The 24,145-nt window shown below is 35.6% G+C and overlaps 3 protein-coding genes across 3 annotated transcripts; 2 read left to right on the top strand and 1 right to left on the bottom strand.

Annotated features, from left to right (window-relative positions):
* The first annotated feature begins 210 nt into the window (after positions 1 to 210).
* Positions 211 to 6,546, top strand: LOC113492861 (growth hormone-regulated TBC protein 1-A). Its single transcript, XM_026870557.1, has 6 exons — positions 211 to 361; positions 439 to 623; positions 932 to 1,198; positions 3,058 to 3,240; positions 3,503 to 3,756; positions 4,466 to 6,546. The coding sequence occupies exons 1-6, from the start codon at positions 342 to 344 to the stop codon at positions 4,568 to 4,570; spliced, it is 1,014 nt and encodes a 337-aa protein (XP_026726358.1). The 5' UTR covers positions 211 to 341; the 3' UTR covers positions 4,571 to 6,546.
* A 684-nt stretch (positions 6,547 to 7,230) lies between these two features.
* LOC113492862 (mitochondrial import inner membrane translocase subunit TIM14) lies at positions 7,231 to 8,520 on the bottom strand. The gene is made up of 3 exons (XM_026870559.1): positions 8,368 to 8,520; positions 7,911 to 8,150; positions 7,231 to 7,687 (listed from the first exon to the last, which is right to left on the bottom strand). The coding sequence occupies exons 1-3, from the start codon at positions 8,368 to 8,370 to the stop codon at positions 7,571 to 7,573; spliced, it is 360 nt and encodes a 119-aa protein (XP_026726360.1). The 5' UTR covers positions 8,371 to 8,520; the 3' UTR covers positions 7,231 to 7,570.
* A 289-nt stretch (positions 8,521 to 8,809) lies between these two features.
* On the top strand, positions 8,810 to 18,371 carry LOC113492859 (importin-5-like). Its single transcript, XM_026870555.1, is given in 19 exon segments — positions 8,810 to 8,932; positions 9,578 to 9,811; positions 11,080 to 11,222; positions 12,138 to 12,336; positions 13,085 to 13,210; positions 13,646 to 13,857; positions 14,174 to 14,405; positions 14,839 to 14,982; positions 15,061 to 15,180; positions 15,489 to 15,684; positions 15,804 to 15,956; positions 16,046 to 16,219; positions 16,302 to 16,606; positions 16,697 to 16,837; positions 16,948 to 17,167; positions 17,291 to 17,437; positions 17,440 to 17,590; positions 17,671 to 17,884; positions 18,015 to 18,371. Coding segments are annotated over 19 exon segments (3,312 nt in total). The 5' UTR covers positions 8,810 to 8,815; the 3' UTR covers positions 18,099 to 18,371.
* The last annotated feature ends 5,774 nt before the right edge of the window (positions 18,372 to 24,145 follow it).

Below are 24,145 nucleotides of genomic sequence, written 5' to 3'. Positions count from 1 at the left end.
CTATTTTGTGAGTCCTAACTGGCTCATCAATTTTTCTTCTATCCAGAAAGAAATAACAATGTATTTCTTGGAAAAAAAAGTATTTTTATTTACACCGTCACAGAATTTTAACAGTTCTGAAATGAAAAAACCGTACTTTTCCGAAGACAAAGCACTTTTTTTGAACGTTTAAAAATAAGTCAGGAAATGTCAAATAAATCATTCGGCCATTCATTGTCATTCATTCATCATGTGGGGGTGATCGAAGTGGTATATTTTGGGGCGTATCTAACAAAAATAAAACTATTAATCTACAACTTATTATGCTATAAAGACAAACGATATATACGATAAACGACATAATGGCTCAAAGTACTTTCAGGTATAGATCTGATAAATTGTGTGTTTAATGTTTGAATATTATTGTGTGGTGTTTATTAAATACACTTGTGCTTTTAGCGCGGTCGATGAATACGGGTTTGAGAGGCATGAAGACTTCGATTACGAGAGCTATGAGGACTTTATGTCCAACTACTTAAAGGTACTGGCAACGAGGGCGCAGAAATGGGCCATGATGCTTGGCGAAGGAAAGTCGGTCAAACGTACAAACACCGTGAAAAGATACGTACGCAAAGGTGTACCGAGTGAGTGTCTCTTTGTTTACATTTATATAGCGTGTGAATTTTTACTTTACTTTCATTTTGTGCCTATGTTATTAAGTTTATAAATACCTTGCTGCGATACAGTTTATCTTCGTGTTTATTTTTAATTCTAGTTTCTTGTGATCTTTATCACTAGTGTGTGACTATAATTATCTTTATATTAGCTTCGATGATTATTTCAATAATAACATACCTACCAGTAAATCATTTCAAATTAAAATATAGTGACAATTTTCTATCTAAGACTGACTCAATTTTGAAATCAGCTCATAAACTGCTCTTAATTTCAGGTGAACATAGGCCATCAGTATGGATGGCCATCTCAGAAGCTGAAAGGATGAAAGACCAGTGCCCTGACCTTTACCAGAAGATATTGGATGGACCTTTTGAAAAGGAACTAGTAGATCTAGTGAAGACCGATTTGCCACGTACCTTCCCTGACAACATATACTTCACCAAGGAGGCTAACCACCAGACACACTTGTTCAACATACTAATAGCATATGCACACAACAACAGGAATGTTGGTTATTGTCAAGGACTCAATTATATTGCTGGTGAGTGAAATAATCCTATACTTAGATCATTCCTAAAACTCAGCTCATTAGCTCAAGAATATGAAATTCTTTTGGTAATATTTGTGGTACTTATTAACATACCATACAAGTGGCTATGTTTGTCCACACTTATGCAGTTTATTTGGCTTTTTTTGAATACTCCAAGGTATTAGACCCTCAAACTCTTAGCTCTGTCAAACTTAAACAGAGAGCAACATTCAACCAATCAATCAAGGCAGCCTTTTGCATTGCTAGACCTTTGCCTCCCCTAAGTTTCCCCCACAGCACCTGGTGCTTGACCTTTAGTGTGAATTTATTTTTCTTTGAAGATAAAGCCTCTGCAGTATTGTAAAATACTATACAGCAGTTCACCAACCTGTTTGTTGTTGACTGGCTAATCTTTATTCAATGTTATCATCTCTCCATGAGCTGTTTTTATTACCTCATGTAATATATTACATCATAAAACATAGCACAAATCTCAGGAAAGCCATAAATCTAATCTTGAATATTTTATGACAAAACAGGCTAACTACACACCTTACCTGGTTAAACAAATCTTGTAGCCTTGAGATTGGTGTGGAGTACAGTCATCCACCCACTCACCTATTACTACTGCTTCTCAATTGACTTTTTAGATTCTATTAATGACATAGGGTTAAATGAACAAAGTGAAGCTAATTCACACACAGTTTTTCTTATTTACCTAACTGTATTGGATGTTCTGCACCAAAAACTAGGCTAAGCTATCCTTTTTTTTATACCTACTGAAATATTCTAGTTTTTTTCTTAAATATACAGGGAAAACAATGATTACACAAATAACAAACTGCTAGTTATTACAGTTAAAGGAATTTGTTTACAACATGTGCGGTTAGATACCATTGAAATACTGTTATTTTTTACTATTTTTGTTCTAAACCTACTCACTCAACAATTTGATAAAATTAAGAACAAATAGATAAAAACTATTACAAAACAGTGAAACATGTTGCTCTAGTTCTAGAAAACATTATCCTTACTTATAGACTTATCTAATCAGGGTTTACAAAATACAATATTTTATCTCATAAGGTAAGGTGCTGTATGACCATGAACTTATCTGACCCAACTAAATTTTATCATAGACTTAGTGAACAAAAAAAAATATCAGTGTACTTTAATTATAATTTATTGAAGCTGTTATAATTTATTGAAGGTCAACTCAATTATAGATCGATTACAATTCGCCTGCACTGCACTAATTTCTTATTGATACTAAAAAAATCGATGCAGCCAACATCAGGCAAAAAAAATGCGCCGACTATGCTGATATTAAATATTGATTGCTTTGCAATCACGTTAATCATGTTTAGTAGACTTGATGTAGGAAATCAATTGCAGCCCCTGGTTTGTGTAAGACTTAGTTTTGTAATAATTTGATAATATTCTTCACTGAATGATAACATTTGTCATTGCGTATGTTTAATCTATAAACAGATCATTAAGTAAGAGATTGTAAAGTGATTAACTTAAGGCTATGGAAGATATCATTAATTTCGATATGGTCAATAAATTAATTACATGATTAATTAATCACTTTTTTCTCATAGAAAGTGAATTAAGTATCTTTTTCATAGACTTATGATTCAAGATCCTAAATAATATATAAACTTATGAATATGTCGTATATTTGATAAATTAATTTTGCTCAACTATTGGGTTCCGTGTCATACAGTCTGACTGAAAACTGTTTCTTTTTTTATAAGCATTTTTTGGAATAGTGCTTTCCCCCTGTACACAGAGCTACGCTACGTCACACCATTAAAATCTATATGAAATGGTCATTTAATCGTAAAATTATTTATTATTGTTTCTAGGGTTACTGTTACTTGCAACAAAGAGTGAGGAGACATCATTCTGGCTCCTCAAAGTGCTGGTTGAGAAGATTCTCCCGGACTACTACACCAAAACCATGGACGGTCTCATTGTGGACATTGAAGTGCTGTCCGAACTAGTCAAAACTAAAGTGCCGGATGTGCATCAACATGTTATAAATTTGGGTAAGCATCACTATTATTTACTTTGGAAACTGCTTTAAGCGGCTCCATTTACTGTCAAAACTAATGACGACTGACTAGTAGAAAGAATTCTTTATTAATGACTGCACTCACCTAATGAAAGTCATGAAGTTTGAGTTGGATTAACTAATTATAGGCTAATGTGATTCTTAGAAGCCTAGGGTAACTGTCTATTAGGCAAATGTCATTTTCGTATGAAGCTACTATCTATCGAACATAATTATAATATTAATTTTGTTTCTAGGTCTTCCCTGGGCTGTTATCACAACGAAGTGGTTCGTTTGTCTTTTTGCCGAAGTGCTTCCCATAGAGACAGTGCTCCGGATATGGGACTGCTTGTTCTACGAGGGCTCCAAGATTCTGTTCAGGGTGTGTCTGACTCTGATTAAGAACAACCGGGCGGAGATAATGGCGTGTAGCGACTTCACCTCCCTGGCCGAGTGTTTCAAGGCCATCGTTAAGAACGCCAGCGCGCTGCACTGCCATGAGTTTATGCAGGTAAGGCTAAATTATTCTAAACTAGCTGTTGCCCGCGACTTCGTCCCCGTGGGTAGAAGATGTAAGTTATGACTTAGGTATACCTGCCCGGTTTTTTTTCACATTTTCCATTGTATCTTAGCTCCTATTAGTCGCAGCGTCATGGTTTATAGCCTAAAGCCTTCCTCGATGAATGGTCTATTCGACACAAAAATATTTTTTCAATTTGGACCAGTAGTTCCTGAGATTAGCGCGTTCAAACAAACAAACAAACTCTTCAGCTTTATATATTAGTAAAGATTCGTTTTTATTGACATAATAAATAAACGCAACTTCAACGTACTGAAATACTTGTGTACCTTACCTGTATTGCCAGAGGTAGTCAATGATTTTGAAATGAAACGACTTTTACGGATTTTATCGCGGTTTAATTTTTGGTTTTAGTTCCCGACGTTTCGACACCTTTGCAGGTATCATGGTCACGGGCAGACTCGTGACCATGATACCTGCAAAGGTGTCGAAACGTCGGGAACTAAAACCAAAAATTAAACCGCGATAAAATCCGTAAAAGTCGTTTCATTTCAATGTCTAACATTCGCGTAAACCTAAGAAACCACTATAGAGGTAGTCAACTTAATTAAAACTAAGATTGTGGTCACCTCTTTATATCATTTACAAATCAACTGATTCTTGATTAAATAAATATGTGTATGGTTTTCCTTGTTCGCAGTCCATCTTCAAGGTACCTGGGACGTTATCTAATTCGACTATAATAAAGCTACGTGCACGTTTCGCGAAGCAGCGCCGGGAACAACAGCAGAAGGAGCCGCGATGAGCCGCCGGGACACGCACTCGACTCGTGATCTCAGTCTAAACAACCAAATTGTACATGCACTACTTAACTACCACCTCGTTGTACTCATATATGACAACAGTTCTGATCTCTATACTTTTAACAGCAAATTCATTTAAAGCTCTCATAAATTATGTGGCCCCAAGATATTAAATATTTTAAATAATAAGCTAAGAAACGTTAAAGTTTGCCGTTATTTTGATAGCTTTTACTTTATAGAGCACGTTATATTTGCCCTGATTTTGAATAATCAAGAATGTATTTATCTAGCTTGATGCCATTTTGTACAAACTTAACTAGTCTTACAGCCTGCATGTATTCACTATTCGTTGAAACGTGATGAAATGAGTCTTGTTAACTGAACGGACTTTTTTATTTCCTACGCTCATGACAAACTACTGAGGGTATATGTCAAGGTGGCTTTTATTAGCGGCTGTTTCTAATCGCCTAGACAATGTTATATCGCATTGAAACTCAATGTTCACCTATGGAGGGATGTCCAGCGACGTGTCACCAGTTTCATTATAGTTCGAAAATTGTTAGAGGACTTTGCAACTGTACTGACACTACTTACCAGTGACGACGGTCTCGTAGTATAAGAAAATTCAAGTGTATGGGATTGACATTCCTTCTCGGCATGTAACGTGACTTTGAATTATCACTTTATAGCATTTGAGCGATTCGTGAGCGTTACCGCTCGGAGAAATATAACTTGATTGACGTCACTTGTCAAAAAAGAATGTTATTCCCATACAATTGAAGTTTTCTATTTGTGTTCTATGCGTTGTAGCATTGTCTAAGCACTCTTTAAAGAGTGTTTAGTGTAATATCGCGTCGCGTCAAAATCATATTTCATGTTCTGTCTGTATGTTAACTTATGTTATCTTATCCAAAGGGTGTTGAGTTACATGGGCAATGCCAAAATAAGTTCCATGAAATACTCTTATTTACGATACACAATGTTACTGGAGGAAGTTCATTACCTTACGTTTTTAAAGTCTAATTGGGCTTGCACACATCACTTTTGGTCCCAAGGATTTAGTAGTGCTCCACAAAAGAAAATGTTAACGTAAACGTAAGTTTTTGCTTGGAGCGATCGTGTACTTCAGTTATCGTTATCAAATATCGCAGTAGACCGGCCCGCAGTGTGCGCTAGTCTTTGTAGTTGGAATGGGGATTCGTTATAAAAATACCAAAGGCAGAAGTTTCCTACCTGCGGCCGCTAGGTGTAGCCTTCGACTACAATCTGCAAATGATTTTGTTAAGTTAGGGTTATTAAGTTGTAATGTTGTTTCGCATATCATTAAAGTATTTTAATTTGTAGTATTATTTTTGTTGTACATTTTATCGGATTTTTAGGTTTGTATCTGTATTTGTAGCTTAGAGTATGAACAAAGTGAGCATTTTATTAGTTAATTATATTGTAGTTGTTACTGGGGATTACAGGAACAACAATAAAACTATATTTATAATTATGGGATTTGCTTTCCTTGTAATTTAGGAATTATGGTCGGATAATCATTGATATTTGTTCTAGTTATAGCTAGATGTAGCTTTGTTAACCTTATCAATTGAAGGTTTTTATCATATTTATTTGCATAATGCATATATTTTTTCTATATGTCATTTGAATTTACTATAGGTGCTAGGCTAGGTATTATATTTTTTAAATGTTTATGTACGTAACTATATTAATTAACATTCAACTAACTTGTGTTCTTTAAGAAATTGTGAACATTTATCCTTGTAACAAAGATTGAGTGTGTCGGAAGCGCTCTTCATGGTTTTGTGTGTCGTCTAATGTATTGCTGTTTCTGTATTTATCCATTTTGCATTGATTAACAATTTTCTAAAATGTCAGTTTCCCTCGCATTGTACAGACGCCTTCATTAATTTGTAACCCCACAAGCGTGCGTGTGGGTATAACTTGGGGTTACTTTCAAGTGAGATTGTTTGAACATATATTGATATAAAAAAAAACAAAGACATCTTATTTTGCAGACTGTAAGACATTTTAGTAAATTATTTGCTCAAATTATGTCTGTGTTAGCAGGCGTAGGTTTAACGCTATTAGGTTATTTGGCTTGTGGTAAATATGTTGATATTTCAAATACACAAGAATGTTTTATCCAATCTTCAACTAGGCATTCGCTTGTGACCCCTTAGTATAATGTGTTATGGAACTAAGCATAGCTTAGAAGATAAAAATAAATGTGACGAATCTTAACTACATATATTAATTTTGAATCGAAAATATTTAGCTGATCACATATTGTCAAGATTCAGAGATTAGTAAGTACATGTGTCTAAAAAAGTTTATTTAATATATTTTTTTGAGCTTTGTGTCGCCTGATGGAGTCAAAACACTTGTATTGACAATAAATTCACATATCCATGAAGTTGTGCATTACTAAGGAAATTCATCTCATGCAAATATCTTTAAATAAGACACCAAGTTGTTGCTCAAAGGAATCTATTGGAAATATAATGAATATAGCTTTGTTTCAAAAGTTGCAGTAATTTAGAATCAGGCATGATGTCAAACGTAGTACTCTCAACTAATGTAGTAGTCTAGGAGGCAATTTTAGCACTGATAAAATAAAATCATACAAAAACAGGTAGATAAATAAGTAGGATTTGTAAACTGTATTAATAGACATGTTTACTATAGAATGTTTCAATGTATTTTTATAAAATACATTTTTGATGGTTTCTGTGGGTCCTTGTGTATTGTGCTGTGATTAGCAAGCTGTCTGCCTAATTCCCTATAATCATGTTAGGATATGCCATAATACATGTATGGATGTTCATTGTGACAGAATAGACTATTGAGATGTTAAAATGAATTTTATTTATAATTACCCTTATAAACAAAGTTGAATGCTACTACATCAATCAGGTAATTAGTCTAGCCAAACATTTTAACAGCAACTTTGTTCTAACATTGTTCTATATACACATAATTTTGCTAAATCTATCATGTTATGACTTCCCACTTTCCAAAAGGTCTTTAGCTTCGTTTATTTTAGCTGCTATCAATGGTGAACCTCCTCGATCCGGATGGTTTAGCAACATTACTTTTCTATGGGCATCCCGAATCTGTAAATTGAAAAGGACTTTAATACAACCTAACTCATACCTACACTATTCTCTCATTGTAAGTGCCTGCTTCACAATCACTGATTAGCCCCTATCTGGCAGATAAATGGATGTAAATCTTTGTATGAAAAATTCTATCAAGTTAGTTCGCAGGAAAGTATGTGGCGGTCATGTAACAGGCCCTGAATGTGGCTTATCATGTCCCTACATATTTAATCCTTACCTTAGCTTTGCTAGCTGTAGGACTGACACCTAAAATTAAAGCAGCTTCCCTTTTGGTCATCTTAGGTTCAAATCCACCTTTATAATATTTAGAATTAGCTAGACTTTCGCTATCGAATTTCGGTAAATTTTTAACAGCTTCGGCAAATTTTGATGTTGCGTTCGGCATTTGTCGTAGGACGTATCGGCCGGCGAACCCGACTGCTGCCATTCCAAGGCCCGCTAAAATGACTGAACTGGCCTGGAATCAAATTTATTATAAGCTGCTATTGAATACTGTTTATAGCCGGAATAAAGAAATAGCAAATAGGAAATTTGTTCATTAACGGTACTTAGGCTTGTGAAACTTGTCGGATAAGGAACAGTTAAGAAACAATAAACATTATCTAAGACCCAAAAGTTACATTGGAGGTTAATGTGAAAAAGAAATTAACATGATATTTTCAGTAATAACGTACCATGTTTAGTTATTTTCCAGTACTTTTAAAATCGTCTAATAACTAGCACAAAACTTCATACTTAAAATGAATTTCATGAATATTAAAAATATTGCAACAACTATTGATTAAAACGCACTTCTTAATGATTTTGACAATTCAGTAACAGACCACAGAATATAAATTAAATAACAAAAGTAAATTTGACGTTTTCGGTTTCTATGTTGTCTATGAGGAATTCATGAACTATTTTAAGGACGTGCTGATGATTATCGATTTTCATGTTGTTGAAAAATAAATTGTAATAGTTACAAAACTCTGTTATGAAAATAAAATGCTTCAAAAGTCCTGTTCATTATTCAAGTGAATCTTTACCATTGCAGAACAACTTTGCAATTTCGTTGAACTTTAAAATTATAAGAAATACTGGCAACACGACTAGATGAAGTGACCAGCCAGATAAAATTTTATGAAAAAAAATTGGGCCTTTTCGAAGAGGTTCAACATGGCAGGAGATCAGGCGCAATTTTACCAGTTACTAAATACTTTATTATCAACAGATAACGACATCAGATCCCAAGCAGAAGTAAGTCCTCGCTATATTTTTCATTTTGATTGTTTATTTGCAAAATTTCGCGTAAAATTACCGGCGTTAATTGTGAACATTTTCTGTTGGCCTCGTGTCAAAACGTGGTCATGGAGGATCTTCTTTATAACTTTGGAAACAATGCACCAAATAACTATAGTATCATGTGAAACCTCTCATAATAAGTAGTTTTATATTAAATCTTTATTTGCATTTCTTACTGTGAAATACATTGTACGTAAATGTTTATTACACAGAATCGCTTATAACCGCCTATTCATTCCAGCGGCCGGGCTGTCTATTCGTACATGCGGTTTAGTTAGTTTTGATATTTAGTTTCAACAATTTTCATTGTTGATATGTGGTTTTGTGTCATCCAGATTTAATTGGTTCTCAAGATCACTATAAAATCGATGAAGCGCATTTTTGATGTTAATGTTAATTATGTATTCATATCAGTTAATTAATGTGTTAGTATTAATGTGCAAGGATTCTTCTTTACATTTTTAAATAGATGTGTAATCATCAAATTTCAAAACCATTACAATAATTCCCTATATAAATAATTCCCTGGAGAGACAAATTTGCCAATTGTTACACAATAAAACTAAATAATAAGCTGTTAAACTTTTTTTAATTACACAGGAAGCATATAATAACATTCCAACTGAGACAAAGGTGGTTCACTTGGTGGGCGCTATCCAAAATGCAGATGTTGGTGAAGAAGGTCGCCAGACAGCAGCTGTACTGCTGCGGAGACTACTTAGTGCAGAATTCTTTGAGTTCTTCCCCAAGCTGCCATTCGAACAGCAAACAGCTCTTCGAGAACAGCTACTGCTCACACTACAAATGGAAGTTAGCCAAAGTCTGAGGCGCAAGGTTAGTTTTCCCCCATAATATACTAATATACTAAAAAAGTCAAAGTCATGATTTCCTAGCAACCCAGTATTGAACTGCGAGCAGCTTTTCTGTTTTTTTTTATTGATGAATAAAAACATATCTAAGGAATTAACCAGTTTTCAAAGAATACTAAAAAATCCTGATATCATTGCACAATCAAATGTAAGCTCCTATGTATTTCTAATACCAAACTATTGTTTGCCTTAACTATTGCCTTATATTATTTCGGTTCATTATATATGCTCAAGTAACATTTTATTGCATAATTCTTACACATTTAAAATTTACCTATTTAATCTGTTCTATGTCTGTTAATTGTGGCAATGACTCATGCACTGAATCAGTTCAGTACTTTTAATCTAATTTCATTCTATTTATAGTTCACTCTGGTTGGTGACTTATCACATTCCAACTGTCTAATGTTGTGAAGCCATAATAAGTTTTATCATCAGTATTGGTGTTTTATTTTTTCTTCATTAATAAAACTGAGTTAATATATACTGCTTGATATATATATTGTCAATTCTGAAATAGTATCTCTGGCTAGGACTATGGTTTAAAACGGGCAGTAATTACACCCTGATATGTCACCCTTATGATAAAAAGATAAAATGAAGGAAATCTTTAACAAAGAGGTATAGCTGTAACTGATAAAGCATTAATTACTTTTATGCTTAATGAGGGTCAAGGTATCATTCTAGTTATGTACCGACATAATCAGCTGGCTTAAAATAAGAATCATAAATTAAGCAAGCCTTGAAAATTAAAGTTAGTCAAGTGTGAAAGAAAGTACATTTTTAATCGAGTTGAATTATTTATGTTGTAACTCCGCCGTGGCGCATGTGATAAAAAATCGGCATATGGCATCTTCCACGTGTGCAATTGAATTTCAATGTAACGATTTGCGCATCTCATCTAACATGTGTAAATAGATAGGCACTGATTCGATCCGATACTTAATCGCGGCTGTAATGTAGCTATTGGCGTCTTCGCAGTTTTTAATAAGTTTTTATTTGGGTATCATTTAAAATATGCTTGATGTTAAACTCGGCACATGATTTACGTGCATATTCCAATTTGGAATATGTAACTGCCAGAATGTGCAACAGTAAATAGGGAATTTCGCTAACACCATTCTATCATAGAATGGAGTTTGATAGTACTTCTCGAGACATTTAATTAACAACGAAACTTACATCGATATATTTTGTAAAGGAAAGTAAGGCCATTATTTTTATTGTTATCAGATCTGTGATGTAGTGTCAGAATTGGCAAGAAATCACATAGACGACGATGGCGTCAATCAGTGGCCAGAATTCCTGCAGTTTATGTTCAATTGTGCTGGTGCCCAAGACCCCAACATCCAAGAAGCTGGTATTCGGATGTTTACGTAAGTCTGATTCCGAAACAAATTTCTAATTGAAATTACAAATAATATGGAAGCCTACAGCCTAAGTGATAAATCCAGTAAGGCTATCGTGAAATTTGGAATTACATGAGGCTTCATTTTTTCCAGTACAGTGGCAATGCCTTGAAGTGTACCATTTTTTTCACATTTTCCGATGGTATCAAGTGCCACGTGAAAAAAATATTGTTCCTACTTGGGTGGAAGAAGAGTGGGGAGGGTAATAACTAAGTTGAATCGCATTTATTACTTTGGATAACTTTTTCTGCTATTACGAATAACTAGACGCGGCCCGCGACTTCGAATTTTATTTGAAGTTGGGGTAATATTAAAACAATCTTAGATATACAATGAAATTATATAATGCAAAAGGACAACATAGTAAGATATTTGTAACATAAAAAGTATTAATTTTTTATAAAGATCAACACCCTTTTATTAAACTCCTTCGAAAGTAAGCGTTATTTAACAACAAAATTTATTTCTGTAAAAAATATTATAGTGAGTCAATCTTGAAACATTCTGTCGTGGACTTTTTTAGAACCATTTTTGATGACAAACTCATACACAATGATGATGCAGCACAGACGTGCTTTTTCCCCCCGCTTTTGTAATGTTATGTTTCTCATTGCTGCTCTCCTCCTTTTGATGATACCGCAATGGTGTATAACCTATAAGCCTTCCTCAATCAATGAGCTCTTTAACATTGAAGGAATTTATCCATTTAGATAAGTAGAGAGAGATTCTGAGATTAGGGTGTTCAAACTGACTCTTCACCATTATATGCAATATGAAAGTGCATATATACTGAAAAATTTAGACTAATACCACTATCTAGACAGTTTGGTAATAATTTCATTACATTATAGCTATCTAAATAATAAAATGAAATTGACACAGGTCAGTCCCTGGTGTGTTTGGACACCGTCAGAATGAGAACCTAGTGGTGATCAAGCGTATGCTGCTGACTGCCCTGCAATCCACATCGGAGGCTCTCCGCACACAAGCTGTGAAAGCCGTGGGCGCATTTATATTGCTGCACGAGAAGGAGCCTGCCATACACAAACATTTTAGTGATTTATTGCTCCCATTAATGCAGGTTCGTAATAATGGTTTTTGTTGTATGTTTAAATGATAATCTTTTTTTTATAATACCATTCAGTCTCTAGCAATCGTTAATGGCTTTTGCATTAATATGTATAAAAATATATAATATAATTATTACAATGAATAAAAATACCAAGTCATGTCTATATTGCACGCAAATCGTAATTGGCCACTTGTAAATTCAAAGCGCCATGAATTCGACATTGAAACGACAATTGGTTCTATTTTAAGACTCACTGGTTGATAGTTGAAGTTTATCACTCCATTGTATTGATACTGTAACTCAAATATTTGATTCTGACTTGTAAAATAAGTAGACATAATCTTAAGATATGGCTATGCTCCTTAATAGTTATAGATTCTTACAACATAGCAAACTGTATTGTTACTTGTTGTTCAATATCCCCTTACTGTATATACATTTCCTACCGTACAATTTTTCATGTTATTTATAAATTTTGCATAGGTACAGTACACTCTTCATGGTAAGCATGAAATAAATGTGTGTGTGTGACTGATTTAATGTCAACAATTCGTAGCACATAATTTACGTGCGCATTTTATTATAAAATGTGTTACTGCCAGATTGTGCTATAATAAATTGAGATTTTCGCTAACGCCATTTCTGTTAATAGAAAGGAGTTTGATAGTACCTCTCAAGACATATATGTATAATACTAATAATTTACTTATAATACTGAACTATATAAAATATAATGTTTTTTTTACTATTTTAACAGGTAGTAGTACAATCCATTGAGAAAAGTGATGATGATTCTGCCTTGAAAGTTCTCATTGAATTGGCTGAGTCTGCTCCAAAATTCCTGCGTCCACAACTAGGACCCATATTCCAAGTCTGCATAAAGGTTGGTAATATTTTACTGTTATAAATGATCTTGAATTCTGGAAGAAATGTAATTTATGTTGTCAAAGTAGGTTAATGATCATTTGTGACCTTATATATTTTTCAGAAATGGCTCTGTTTCTCTGTTATAACATTCTCTGTTACATTTAAAATCTTTGTGGATTATTATAAAGTATTGTGACAAAACGAAGTATTTTTTATATTTTCGTAAGATCCTTTTAGACGGGACTTTGTCTTTATGGCGTAGTTAAAAAGGTTCTTACTAGAGAAAAAACAAGATAATTAGCACTAGATGTTCTTCATACATCTTACGTGCCAGTCCCTTGGTAACATTTTATCAGGTTATAAAAACTTAGCGCAATTGGCTTTTGTCTTCTGTTATTATATTCATTACATTCGTGATTAAAATTTGTGTACTATGGTTTATTTTTAACAGGTTGTAGGCGACACAGACGCTGATGATAACTGGCGCCAGTTAGCTTTGGAGGCGATGGTGACCTTGTGCGAGACAGCGCCTGCTATGGTCCGAAAACAAGTGCCTAATGGTGTGAGCCTGCTGACGCCGCTCGTTCTTGAGATGATGTGCGAACTTGACGATGAGCCAGACTGGTCCCTGCAAGATGATGCTGCTGAAGACGACAATGAACAGTCAGTTTATTATTCTTCTTATTCTTGCGATATTGATGTTATGTGATATTTGTAAGACTGTCTCAATTGGCTATGTTCATATGACTTAGCTACAATCAATCTTACTAGATAAAATATCGAGATAATTAGCACCCGATGTTCCTTATACATTTGGGTGTCAGTCCCTTGATTACATTTATGCTTTACACACATCATTTATGTATCACAATTGCATACAAAAGTTTAAATAAATATTCATTTCAATTATACAATCAACCATAGTATGAAACATGAGGTATTTTGTGACTTACATTTGCAATATTAATCTCTGTTACAGAAACTATGTAGCAGCTGAATCAGCTCTGGACAGAATGTGCTGTGGACTGGGTGGAAAGATAATGCTGGCTCTGATAGTGGGCCGGGTGCCCGAGATGTTAAACTCTGAAGATTGGCGACGACGTCACGCCGCGCTCATGGCAGTCTCTTCTGCCGGCGAAGGGTGCCATAAGCAGATGGAACAGATGCTTGACCAAGTTGTCTCTGCTGTACTCAACTATCTTACTGATCCTGTAAGTTATCGTAGATCGCAGACAAGTGTCTGACCTATTAGTATAAATATATCATTTGTTACTACAGTCTTTTCTGTTTAATGTAGTTATTCAGTTCACGTTAATACAAATTCATAACCACATTATATTGCAGGGCACAAAAATATGAAGTCATCTACGACTTTATTCTCCAGATTATTAATCAGTTCAGTCTAGGTCCAATGTTCGTTAGTGATATATCGAAACACAAGGATACATCACTTCCATAACATTGGAAAATCAAAGATTATAACTGCTCCATTTGTCTCTAGATCTCAAAATATCAGAGTCACGGAATTAAGTTAATACACAAATGCTCATTTTTACCCGACTGCCAGGAGGGTTATGGATGATCAAAACCATTTTATTCACCAGTAATACATAAACTTATTAAGTTGTAATATGTATTTTACAGCATCCTCGAGTACGTTACGCTGCATGTAACGCTGTTGGACAGATGTCTACTGACTTTGCTCCAGTGTTTGAAAAGAAATTCCATGAGAAGGTTGTGCCTGGCCTTCTAATGGTGCTTGATGACAATGCTAACCCCCGCGTGCAGGTATATATTTACAACATCAGTTTAAAATGATTTCAGTGTAAGTTACAGTATTCGGTTTTAAGTTCCGCATTTTTACAGGCTCACGCGGCTGCTGCTTTAGTAAATTTCAGCGAGGATTGCCCCAAACCAATTCTTACTCAGTATCTTGATCCCTTGATGAGCAAGCTGGAATTGATCTTGACCACCAAATTTAAAGAGGTATGAACTGTTTTTTATTACCAACTCCAATGTTCGTTAGTGGTGTGCACATATTTAGATAAGCTCATCACTTCCATAGCATTGGGAGATAAAATGCGGCAATTGCTCCGTTTCCTTCTACTTAATAGAAAGTCACGGATCTCAGTTCGCAGACATTAATTTACTGTTAATATACAGAGTATACACCCAATATTCTATTAAACATTCTATTTGACTGATAAAATATCTGTACACGCCCTACCCTGAGAGCTCAACAGTATCTTGCTAGTACATATGACGACTGAAATATAATAATATTTTATTTGTAGTTGGTGGAACGCGGCACAAAGCTTGTGTTGGAGCAAATAGTGACAACAATCGCATCTGTCGCTGATACTGTGGAAAAAGATTTTGTCATATACTACGAGCGCCTGATGCCCTGTCTTAAATACATCATCGCTAACGCCACCACTGACGAGTTGAAAATGCTTCGCGGCAAAACTATTGAGTGCGTCAGTCTCATAGGTTCGTACTTTCGTTAAAATTTTTGTGGCGTAAAATTGGACAGTCTCAAATCATGAGCCGTTTTTGATATGTATGGGGTTGTATTTGTTTAATTTACTTGCCTCTGTAACTATGCGTAGGTTTGGCTGTGGGTGAAGAGCAGTTTACCAGTGATGCTTCAGAAGTTATGGACTTGCTCTTGAAGACCCACACAGAAGGAGAGCAGCTGCCAGCTGATGACCCCCAAACCTCATACCTTATTTCTGCCTGGTCGCGTATTTGCAGAATCATGGGTAAGTTATTTAAATTAAAATGAATTTGTCTCTGTAATCTTTGCACTGAGACAGATGATCACAGAAATAACATACAATTTAATTCTTAGGCAAGAAGTTCGCCCAGTATTTACCTATGGTAATGGAACCCGTGATGCGTACTGCAGCCATGAAACCCGAAGTAGCACTGCTTGATAACGACGACCTCGAGACTATTGAGGGTGACCTTGATTGGCACTTTGTCACTCTTGGAGAACAACAGAACTTTGGCATCAAGACTGCCGGTAATATATCAATAATTTGATGGTCATATTATATTGAGTAACTTATAGTTTTATTTACTCAAACATAACATTTTGACAATAGGTCTCGAAGACAAGGCATCCGCGTGTGACATGCTAGTGTGTTACGCTCGCGAACTGAAGGAGGAATTCGCGGCTTATGCCGAAGATGTAGTGAAGCTAATGGTGCCCATGCTGAAGTTCTACTTCCACGACAACGTTCGCACGGCAGCCGCCGAGTCCCTGCCGTATCTGCTCGAATGCGCACGCATCCGGGGACCACAATTCATTCAAGGCATGTGGGCATACATTTTGCCCGAGCTGCTTAAGGCTATCGACTCGGAACCTGAACAAGAAGTCCAGGTTGAATTACTCAACAGTCTTGCTAAGGTAGATGGATGATAAATCTAAAAACATTATGTATTTATAAAACAGTGCCCGTGTAATGATGTATATTAACTTACTTATCTTTGTTATTAGTGTATTGAGCTGTTGGGAGGTGGTTGTCTCCCTGATGAAATGATGACTGAAGTGCTGCGCATTTTAAACAAATTACTGACTGAACATTTCGAACGTGCCACAGAGCGTCGTCAAAAACGCGCTGATGAAGATTACGACGAGGTAAATGACATTCAGCTGAAATTATGTTTTCTAATAGTGCTAAGCACTTAATGGAACAAGCTGTTGAAGGGTAAGGAAAGTTTTATTAAAACTTATATTCTTATTTTCAGGTTGTAGAAGAGCAGCTAGCTGATGAGGACAATGAGGATGTATATGGATTATCGCGTGTCGCGGATGTTTTGCATGCTCTCATGTCTGCCTACAGAGAAAGCTTCTTCCCACATCTTGATATTCTGCTGCCTCATCTGGTGCAGTTGCTTGCTCCAGGACGCCCATACTCCGACCGTCAATGGGCTATATGCATTTTCGATGACGTTATTGAATTTGGAGGTAATTAATTCCGTTGGTTTTCAATGAACCGAAACTTTGAAATGAGTTTATGGTTAAAAATTAAAAATGGATTTTTGTGTGGATTGATATCAAAATGGATTTTATAATACGCTAATTTTGCAGGACCTGCGTGTGTGAAATATCAGGACATATTCCTGGAACCGATGTTAAACGGCCTGCGCGAGCCCGAGGCCGAGGTGCGGCAGGCGGCGGCGTACGGCTGCGGGGTGCTGGCGCAGTTCGGCGGCGTGCAGTTCGCGCCCGCCTGCGCCGCGCCGCGCCGCTGCTCGCCGCGCTCGTCGCAGACCCGGAGTCGCGCTCCGTAGAGAACCTCAACGCCACCGAGAACGCTATCTCCGCTGTCGCCAAGATTATCAAGTATAACCACTCACAGATTGATAGGGATGAAATCATCAGACACTGGTAAGACATCACATCACGACGTCTACTAACATCTAACATGAGAAAAGAGTTACATTATTAAATGTTGTTTTTTTCAACAGGCTGACATGGTTGCCAGTGACAGAAGACACAGAGGAAGCACCCCACGTTTACTCGCTGTTGTGTGAGCTGGCGGCGAGCGGCCACGCCGCGCTCGCTTCACCGGATGCACCAAAACACGTCATCGCCACACTGGCCGAGGCATTCCTCAGGGACGCCGTCCCTAATGATAACCCAGTTTTTGCGCAGATGGTAGCTCTCGTCAGGCAAATACAGGTAAACCATCATATTTTATTACTTTATAAAATAACATCCATACACACTCTACGTATATCATTGCGGCATGCAGTCAGACGTTTTTTGAAACAGTATATATAAAAATTAAAGACAATTTATTTTGTTGCAGACTAATGCAGAGTTATTCAATTCGGTCCTGATGCAACTTAGCAACGAGCACAAGGAAGCGCTGCAGCTTGCGCTGTCTACCTAAAGACCTGCGACTTGGCATATATTTATTTCCTACCTACCCGCCACACGTCACATTCTCGGCACACTGCGCTCATCCGTTGTCAGACACGCTCTTCTCATCACGCCCATTTCTCACCCATCACTAACCATTGACCTACGATATTTAACTGTGTAGTATGTGTATCAACATATTATATTGTAACATTATAATGATGGAATAGAAATTATATCTCTGTGTCATTAGACGAGTTTAATCGACAGATATGTTCGATAAAATTATATTGTAAACAGTTAACACGAGTTATTTTTTCCTTTCGAGGATTTATATTCTTCGATCTCACTCAGCAAATATCCAGTTGGGCTAACTTAAATTGCTGTGATATATTTTTATACTAATTTTTGAAGTTACTTCTCGCTTGAGCCATAAAAGTGTTAGTACCTCTTTGAACATATTCATTGTCTTTATATGTAGTTGTTTTTCTTGATGTCGGTATTTTGTAAGCAACTGTAATGGGGGATGGGTCCAATTTTTTATGTAATGAAAAGTATATAAAGACGTTATAAAGGTTCTTAATAAAATGTAAAGCGTAAACGCATTATATTACAGCTTACGTTGTATCAAATGTACCGACGAATAAATATTAAGTGATTATTTCGCCTATAAAAAATGGTGTTTTGTATAACCGCAGTTATTTGAATAGACTACTTATTATCGCTGTTGATAATTTAGAATAAAACACAAATATTTTTCTATTAAGAAAAATATTTGTGTCAAATTGCTAATGGGCTCCTGATTGAAAACCTTTGACTGTATTGGGCCTAAGGCAAGCAGCTAGCTTAACTTTAAACTTGTTTATGGTACCATTGTCACGTGTGTTTCGTGATTTTTTTTATTATGGAAATAAATATTTTGGAAACAATTGGGCCCGTCTACATTTACGTTTTATTATATAGATTGCCATATTTCGGCTACGATGGGAACTTGGTGGTTTCTCGCAATGGACGAGGCGTCATGTCTGTTTTAAGAAATAATTTTATCCAATAAATATATATAATATTATATATACATTTCTTTGTTTAACTAAAATAAAAGTTATTTGTCATTACATTTGCTTGTTTTAGTAGTAAATTATTCAATTATGACTACTCAAACACTTGATCCGATAAAAGGTTTTGCTATATTAAAGTTAGACTTAACTTGCAGTAAGCTTAGTTGAATAATGCCTAGTACAACATAAAAATACTTAAATCGGACTCTTTAGTTCTCTAGATATGGGAGCATAAACATTGGTTGAAACATCGAGACAATCAATATTTGAGGTGATTTGAGTATACGAACACGGGGCAGTTCTGGAAATACGGATCGATTTATAGGAATACATCAAACGTCAAAGCCCTCGGTTCGACTTGCTCTCATCAAAAACCACCGCTGGCTCGGTCATAAATTGACCACTTCTCAAAATGACTACAGGCAACAGAATATCCCCCTCAAACAGAGATTAGTTATTTTCATCAAAACTGGTTAAGAACCCCGCTATTTACAGTGCCCAATGAATGAATGGAAATTAGATTTAATTGGCACTATTCGACATTCGTGTTATTCTAAGCATTTTTTGTAACATAATTGGAAATTCAGCGGGGCGGAACACTCACGGTCAAGACCAATGAATTTCCAATTATTGTGTTGGCAAAATACTCAAGAGAATATGTAAGTTTCAAATTTAATCCGCCATACATTCATCGGCCATTGTAAATAGCAGAATTGGGACCCAGTAGATGTACAACACGGGATACAATGCTATTCAACATTAATCTTGCACTTTCTCAAAACAAATAATAACTACTTTAAGTAGGTAGGTAGACATACCTAACTTATTAAATACGTTATGTTGAGTGACATAATTGTGACCATTATAACCTCTTTAACCGTTGCTTCAACTCGATTTAATCTACTATCAAGGGAATACAGGTCTGGTAAAAGGTGGACGGGCAGGCTGACAAACGGCGGACCTTTAGTAATAGGGTTACGTTTTAAAAAAGGGTTGAGAAACTTATAAAATTAGCCATCATATAGCGTGGCGTAGAAGACGCCCATGATTCGCCAGGGCCAGTATCGCCACCCGAACAATTAGGTTTTACTTAGATTATGGTGTAAAACATTTTTTTAGAGATACCAAATAATTTCCCGTAGTGTGGCAGCCCCGCAAACTCGATTTAGCTTTCTTTACCATCCCCTCCCTAAGCATTAAAAAAAATAATTGCAAACTTGATAGATTTATATTTTTTTCCTTATCAATAGATTAGCAGGCTGTTATCCAAATATGATAACAAGGTAAATATCGTTCAAAACCAAACGTATTACGTCAGTATTATTTAATATCCATACACAATATCCATTTTTCGTTTACAACAAGACAAAACGCATGAAGCACCGACAAAACACCGCGCAAAAGTTACCGGGTGCATGTTGGGTTCCGGTCGGCATTCGGCGGCTAACGGCTAAATGAGTGAGCAACACTACTAAAAAGCGTAGATTTGTTTTTACGAAGACCACACTAACCTATTTTTTTCTGTGCAATGCTTATGTCACTCCACTCGCAGTCATTCGTTTTGGTTTGCCTGTCAAAGGCTAGTTTCGTAATACCTATCTTAAAATCTCTATTTACATAAACCTGGCTTAAACTATTAATTATGTATGAATCCTCATTTCAAAATTATAATACGACAGTTTAAAAGCAAATAAAGTACCAAAAAACTATTTTGTATATTTTTGGCGACTGAATAATATTTGGGTTGAGTCAAGTTTTGCTAGTCTGCAAGTCGTAACCGTAAATCGAATAGCTGGCTTTACACTGTCAGAGCTCTATGCTTGGGCAGTCGTCATAAACAGTTACAAGGTTGAAGATATACAGTTACTATCTCTCAGTTAAAGAGTTGCCAAAAAGTTCACTTTCTAAGTTTATAAGTGTAAGAGTAACAGGAAGCAAGTAACGCCGGCAGGCAATGTGATAATGTCCCGTAAGCGAACCCGGCTCGGCAGTGAAGAAGAAATGAATTCCAAGTTAATTGAAGTGGAGTGGTGGGAAGTACGCAATGAAGTGAGACCAGTCTCACCAGCAGCACTAGTCAGGTGTCAGTGGAGCCGTCGCAGGTTAGTGCTGTCGCATTCGTACAGTTGGCCATATATTGAGCAATGCATTATACTTATAAGAATGTCATTTACAGTTTGATAAACACTATAAGTAATGCCATCTTCCACCATGAAGTCTCTTTCAAGTAGTTAATGTGGAATGAGGTTACTTTCATTTCAGATAAATCAAAGCAATCCATTTCCTAGTAATCATTTAAAGGTGCTATTACTTCTGATAGCTCAATTGAAACTGAATAAATACTCTGTTGTTTGCTTCTATTAAAATCTAAGGTCTTAGGCAACATGTTGCTCAGCTTTTGCTGTGCTTAGTGATATTCTATATCAGTGATAGCAATCTGTGTGAATGTAGGTTATCCACACTGTCACATGTTTGCAACATCAGCAATAACATACGGAATGGTAAATTTATTAAATCGCATACATGGATAAGAAACTTGATTATGTCTACTTAAACTTCAATACTTGGATTAAAAACTTATGGTCACTTAATATGCTTAAAGAAGTTTTAATTTAATTACAAACTATTTTGTATATTTCAAATATGAAATGAACAAAAAAATATAAATATATTATATTGGTCACCATCTTTTCTGAGTTTATAAGTACCATATCAGATGAGTAATGTTCTAGTTTATGGCTATTAAACAATAGAATACTCTATCATTGCATTACTGTACCAAAGAGGTAACTCACTGTCCTCTATTCTAATGTCTACAATCATTTCTTAGAAATAAGGTTCAAATTTGTGTGAGCACAAACATTGAATGCAACCTTCACACTGAGTTTGATATCTATTCTATTAGAGTACTTAGGTACTTTAGGGTGTTTGTTGAGAGAATTGTTTTAATGAATCATGCTTCTGAATAGAAACCTTTCTCAGAAACTAGATTGCAATATTTACTAGTGCTTATAATGGAATTGACTCATTCCAATAATATATGACTGTGGTCATGGTCAGTGTTCTTAGAGAACTATAATTATTTTAAGTTAGGTACTCATAGTTTTATTTCTGCCTTTCTCTTAAAATAACTGACTCAGTTAGATCATCAGTTGAGGTCATTATTAGTGTTATTTGTTCACCTTGGAACTATACCAGTTGAGCGAATGCAACTTTTTCATTATTCACGTATAGTTTGTACACCAAAATTTCAATACACTGAAATACTTATTGAAAGAACTGGTGGACAATTGTAAATCATTCTAACTGTATTTTTCTAGCAGCTAAGTGGATCAGAGTAAGATCTAGTTCATTGCTCCAGTGACCCTATGTTATGTCACATAGTATGTGCCGGAGAGAAGCTCATGACAATCCAATTAACTTCTATCATTGTGCCTACTCATAAAATACTACCTGTTACTATTTACAATACACATTTGGTTGTAAGTGTTTATCTACAGTTGATTGATTATAATTACTTTCATTGATAACCATCAATGAAATGAGTTTTTAATTAATCATCTTTGCTTATTTTATAAGAAGTGGAAGTTGATTTTTGCGTTACGATAATAAGAGTATCAAGGTGCATTCTGAAGGTCTGTTATAAATTAGTATTGTATGTTACTCAATGATAAATACTATAAAATCTATATTCATGAGCCTCAATACAAGTTCACAACATCACAGTTCAGCTAAAGTTGCGAGATTGGTTATATCGAAATAATAGAATTTTATATCCTCATAAAAAAAAAACAATATATAGTCTCGAGGCAAACAATATTCAAGGAACAATATACAATTGCTTCAATCACGTTCATGCTGCAAATGTGTCGCAGTGTGCGAAATACTAGCCGCTTATTAGTGGACAATACGGCGTGCAGTCGTGTGCTATGTTTTCATTCTGCAGGGATATGAAAATGAAAGCTAAATGAATCAATAGTTTGGGCTCGCGGCCAACTATGTAGCGTGGCGTGATTACTGACCGCGCTACTCACACGGCACATGGATACCTTACGCTATTCTACGCAGCGAGCACCTACTAATAGACCTGTAGGCTTGCTAACTACATATGCATACGTCTCATGTCAAATATTCGGAGTTCATAGAAAAGAAAATTAATTATAGCCATTAAACATGACATACAAAACTCTACCCTTGGATTTCCCCACAACGTACATCGGAAGCAAACATTTAGATGGGTTATTTACGCGTATAAAAACTGTTTGTCTGATTCAACAATTTGATGCAACAAACAACAAATATTATTGTTGACTACACATTCTGGCTTACCACTAGTGTTTGTTTCATAAACGCAGTCGTGGTTGAACAATATGCCGTGATTAATAGCACTCTTGTTCTTCTTGACCAATTTGTTTATTCAATATTAATCAGTTGGTATTTATTTATTGAAATAGCTAATAGAAAAAATAAAAAATATAGTATCTTAAAAATACTCGAACTTATACGTAATTAAATGTTTAATTTAAATAGTCGTCTTATATGTAGATAGAAGCGAATCAAATCGTAATGTAACATAGCAAGAAATGCAGTCGTTACGTAACCATATGATTTACCATGGTATCACGTCATGACAGCGTGTCGCGTCGGGAACAAATTGAAGTCGCCTTGAATCATTAAGACTACTATGTAGGGCTGTTTTACTAAATCGAAACCGCTGGGTTTGAATTGAAGTACGCTGTTCATCAAACGGAATTAGGAATACATTGTTCCGAGACTCAGTTAATCATTTGCTCAAACTGTGTGACGATATTTTTAGACTTTTACAATGAGTACTAACGTGGGGATGCTATTAAGTCAGCTTATAGGTACAACACTAAATTGTAAGTGATGCATTAAATTAAGTATTTCTGTATTATTGGCAACGCCTTAAGAAATTGTGTCATGTCATAGTTGGCAGCGCTACCCACCGCTAGGTGGTCGGAGACGTTTGTTTGGCGCCTACCACTCGGTTAGTGGGTCG

Source organism: Trichoplusia ni, chromosome 4 (assembly GCF_003590095.1).
Source record: "Trichoplusia ni isolate ovarian cell line Hi5 chromosome 4, tn1, whole genome shotgun sequence".
Lineage (NCBI taxonomy): Eukaryota > Metazoa > Arthropoda > Insecta > Lepidoptera > Noctuidae > Trichoplusia > Trichoplusia ni.
This window is presented reverse-complemented; position numbering and strand designations above follow the sequence as displayed.

Excerpts from the sequence above, each read along its gene's own strand:
- LOC113492861 (XM_026870557.1), top strand. The coding sequence starts at position 342 with ATGGCTCAAAGTACTTTCAG. Across the intron at positions 362-438 it reads ATGGCTCAAAGTACTTTCAG|CGCGGTCGATGAATACGGGT; the intron begins GTATAGATCTGA and ends TTGTGCTTTTAG. Across the intron at positions 1,199-3,057 it reads AGGACTCAATTATATTGCTG|GGTTACTGTTACTTGCAACA; the intron begins GTGAGTGAAATA and ends TATTGTTTCTAG.
- LOC113492862 (XM_026870559.1), bottom strand. Across the intron at positions 7,688-7,910 it reads CTACAGCTAGCAAAGCTAAG|ATTCGGGATGCCCATAGAAA; the intron begins GTAAGGATTAAA and ends TTCAATTTACAG.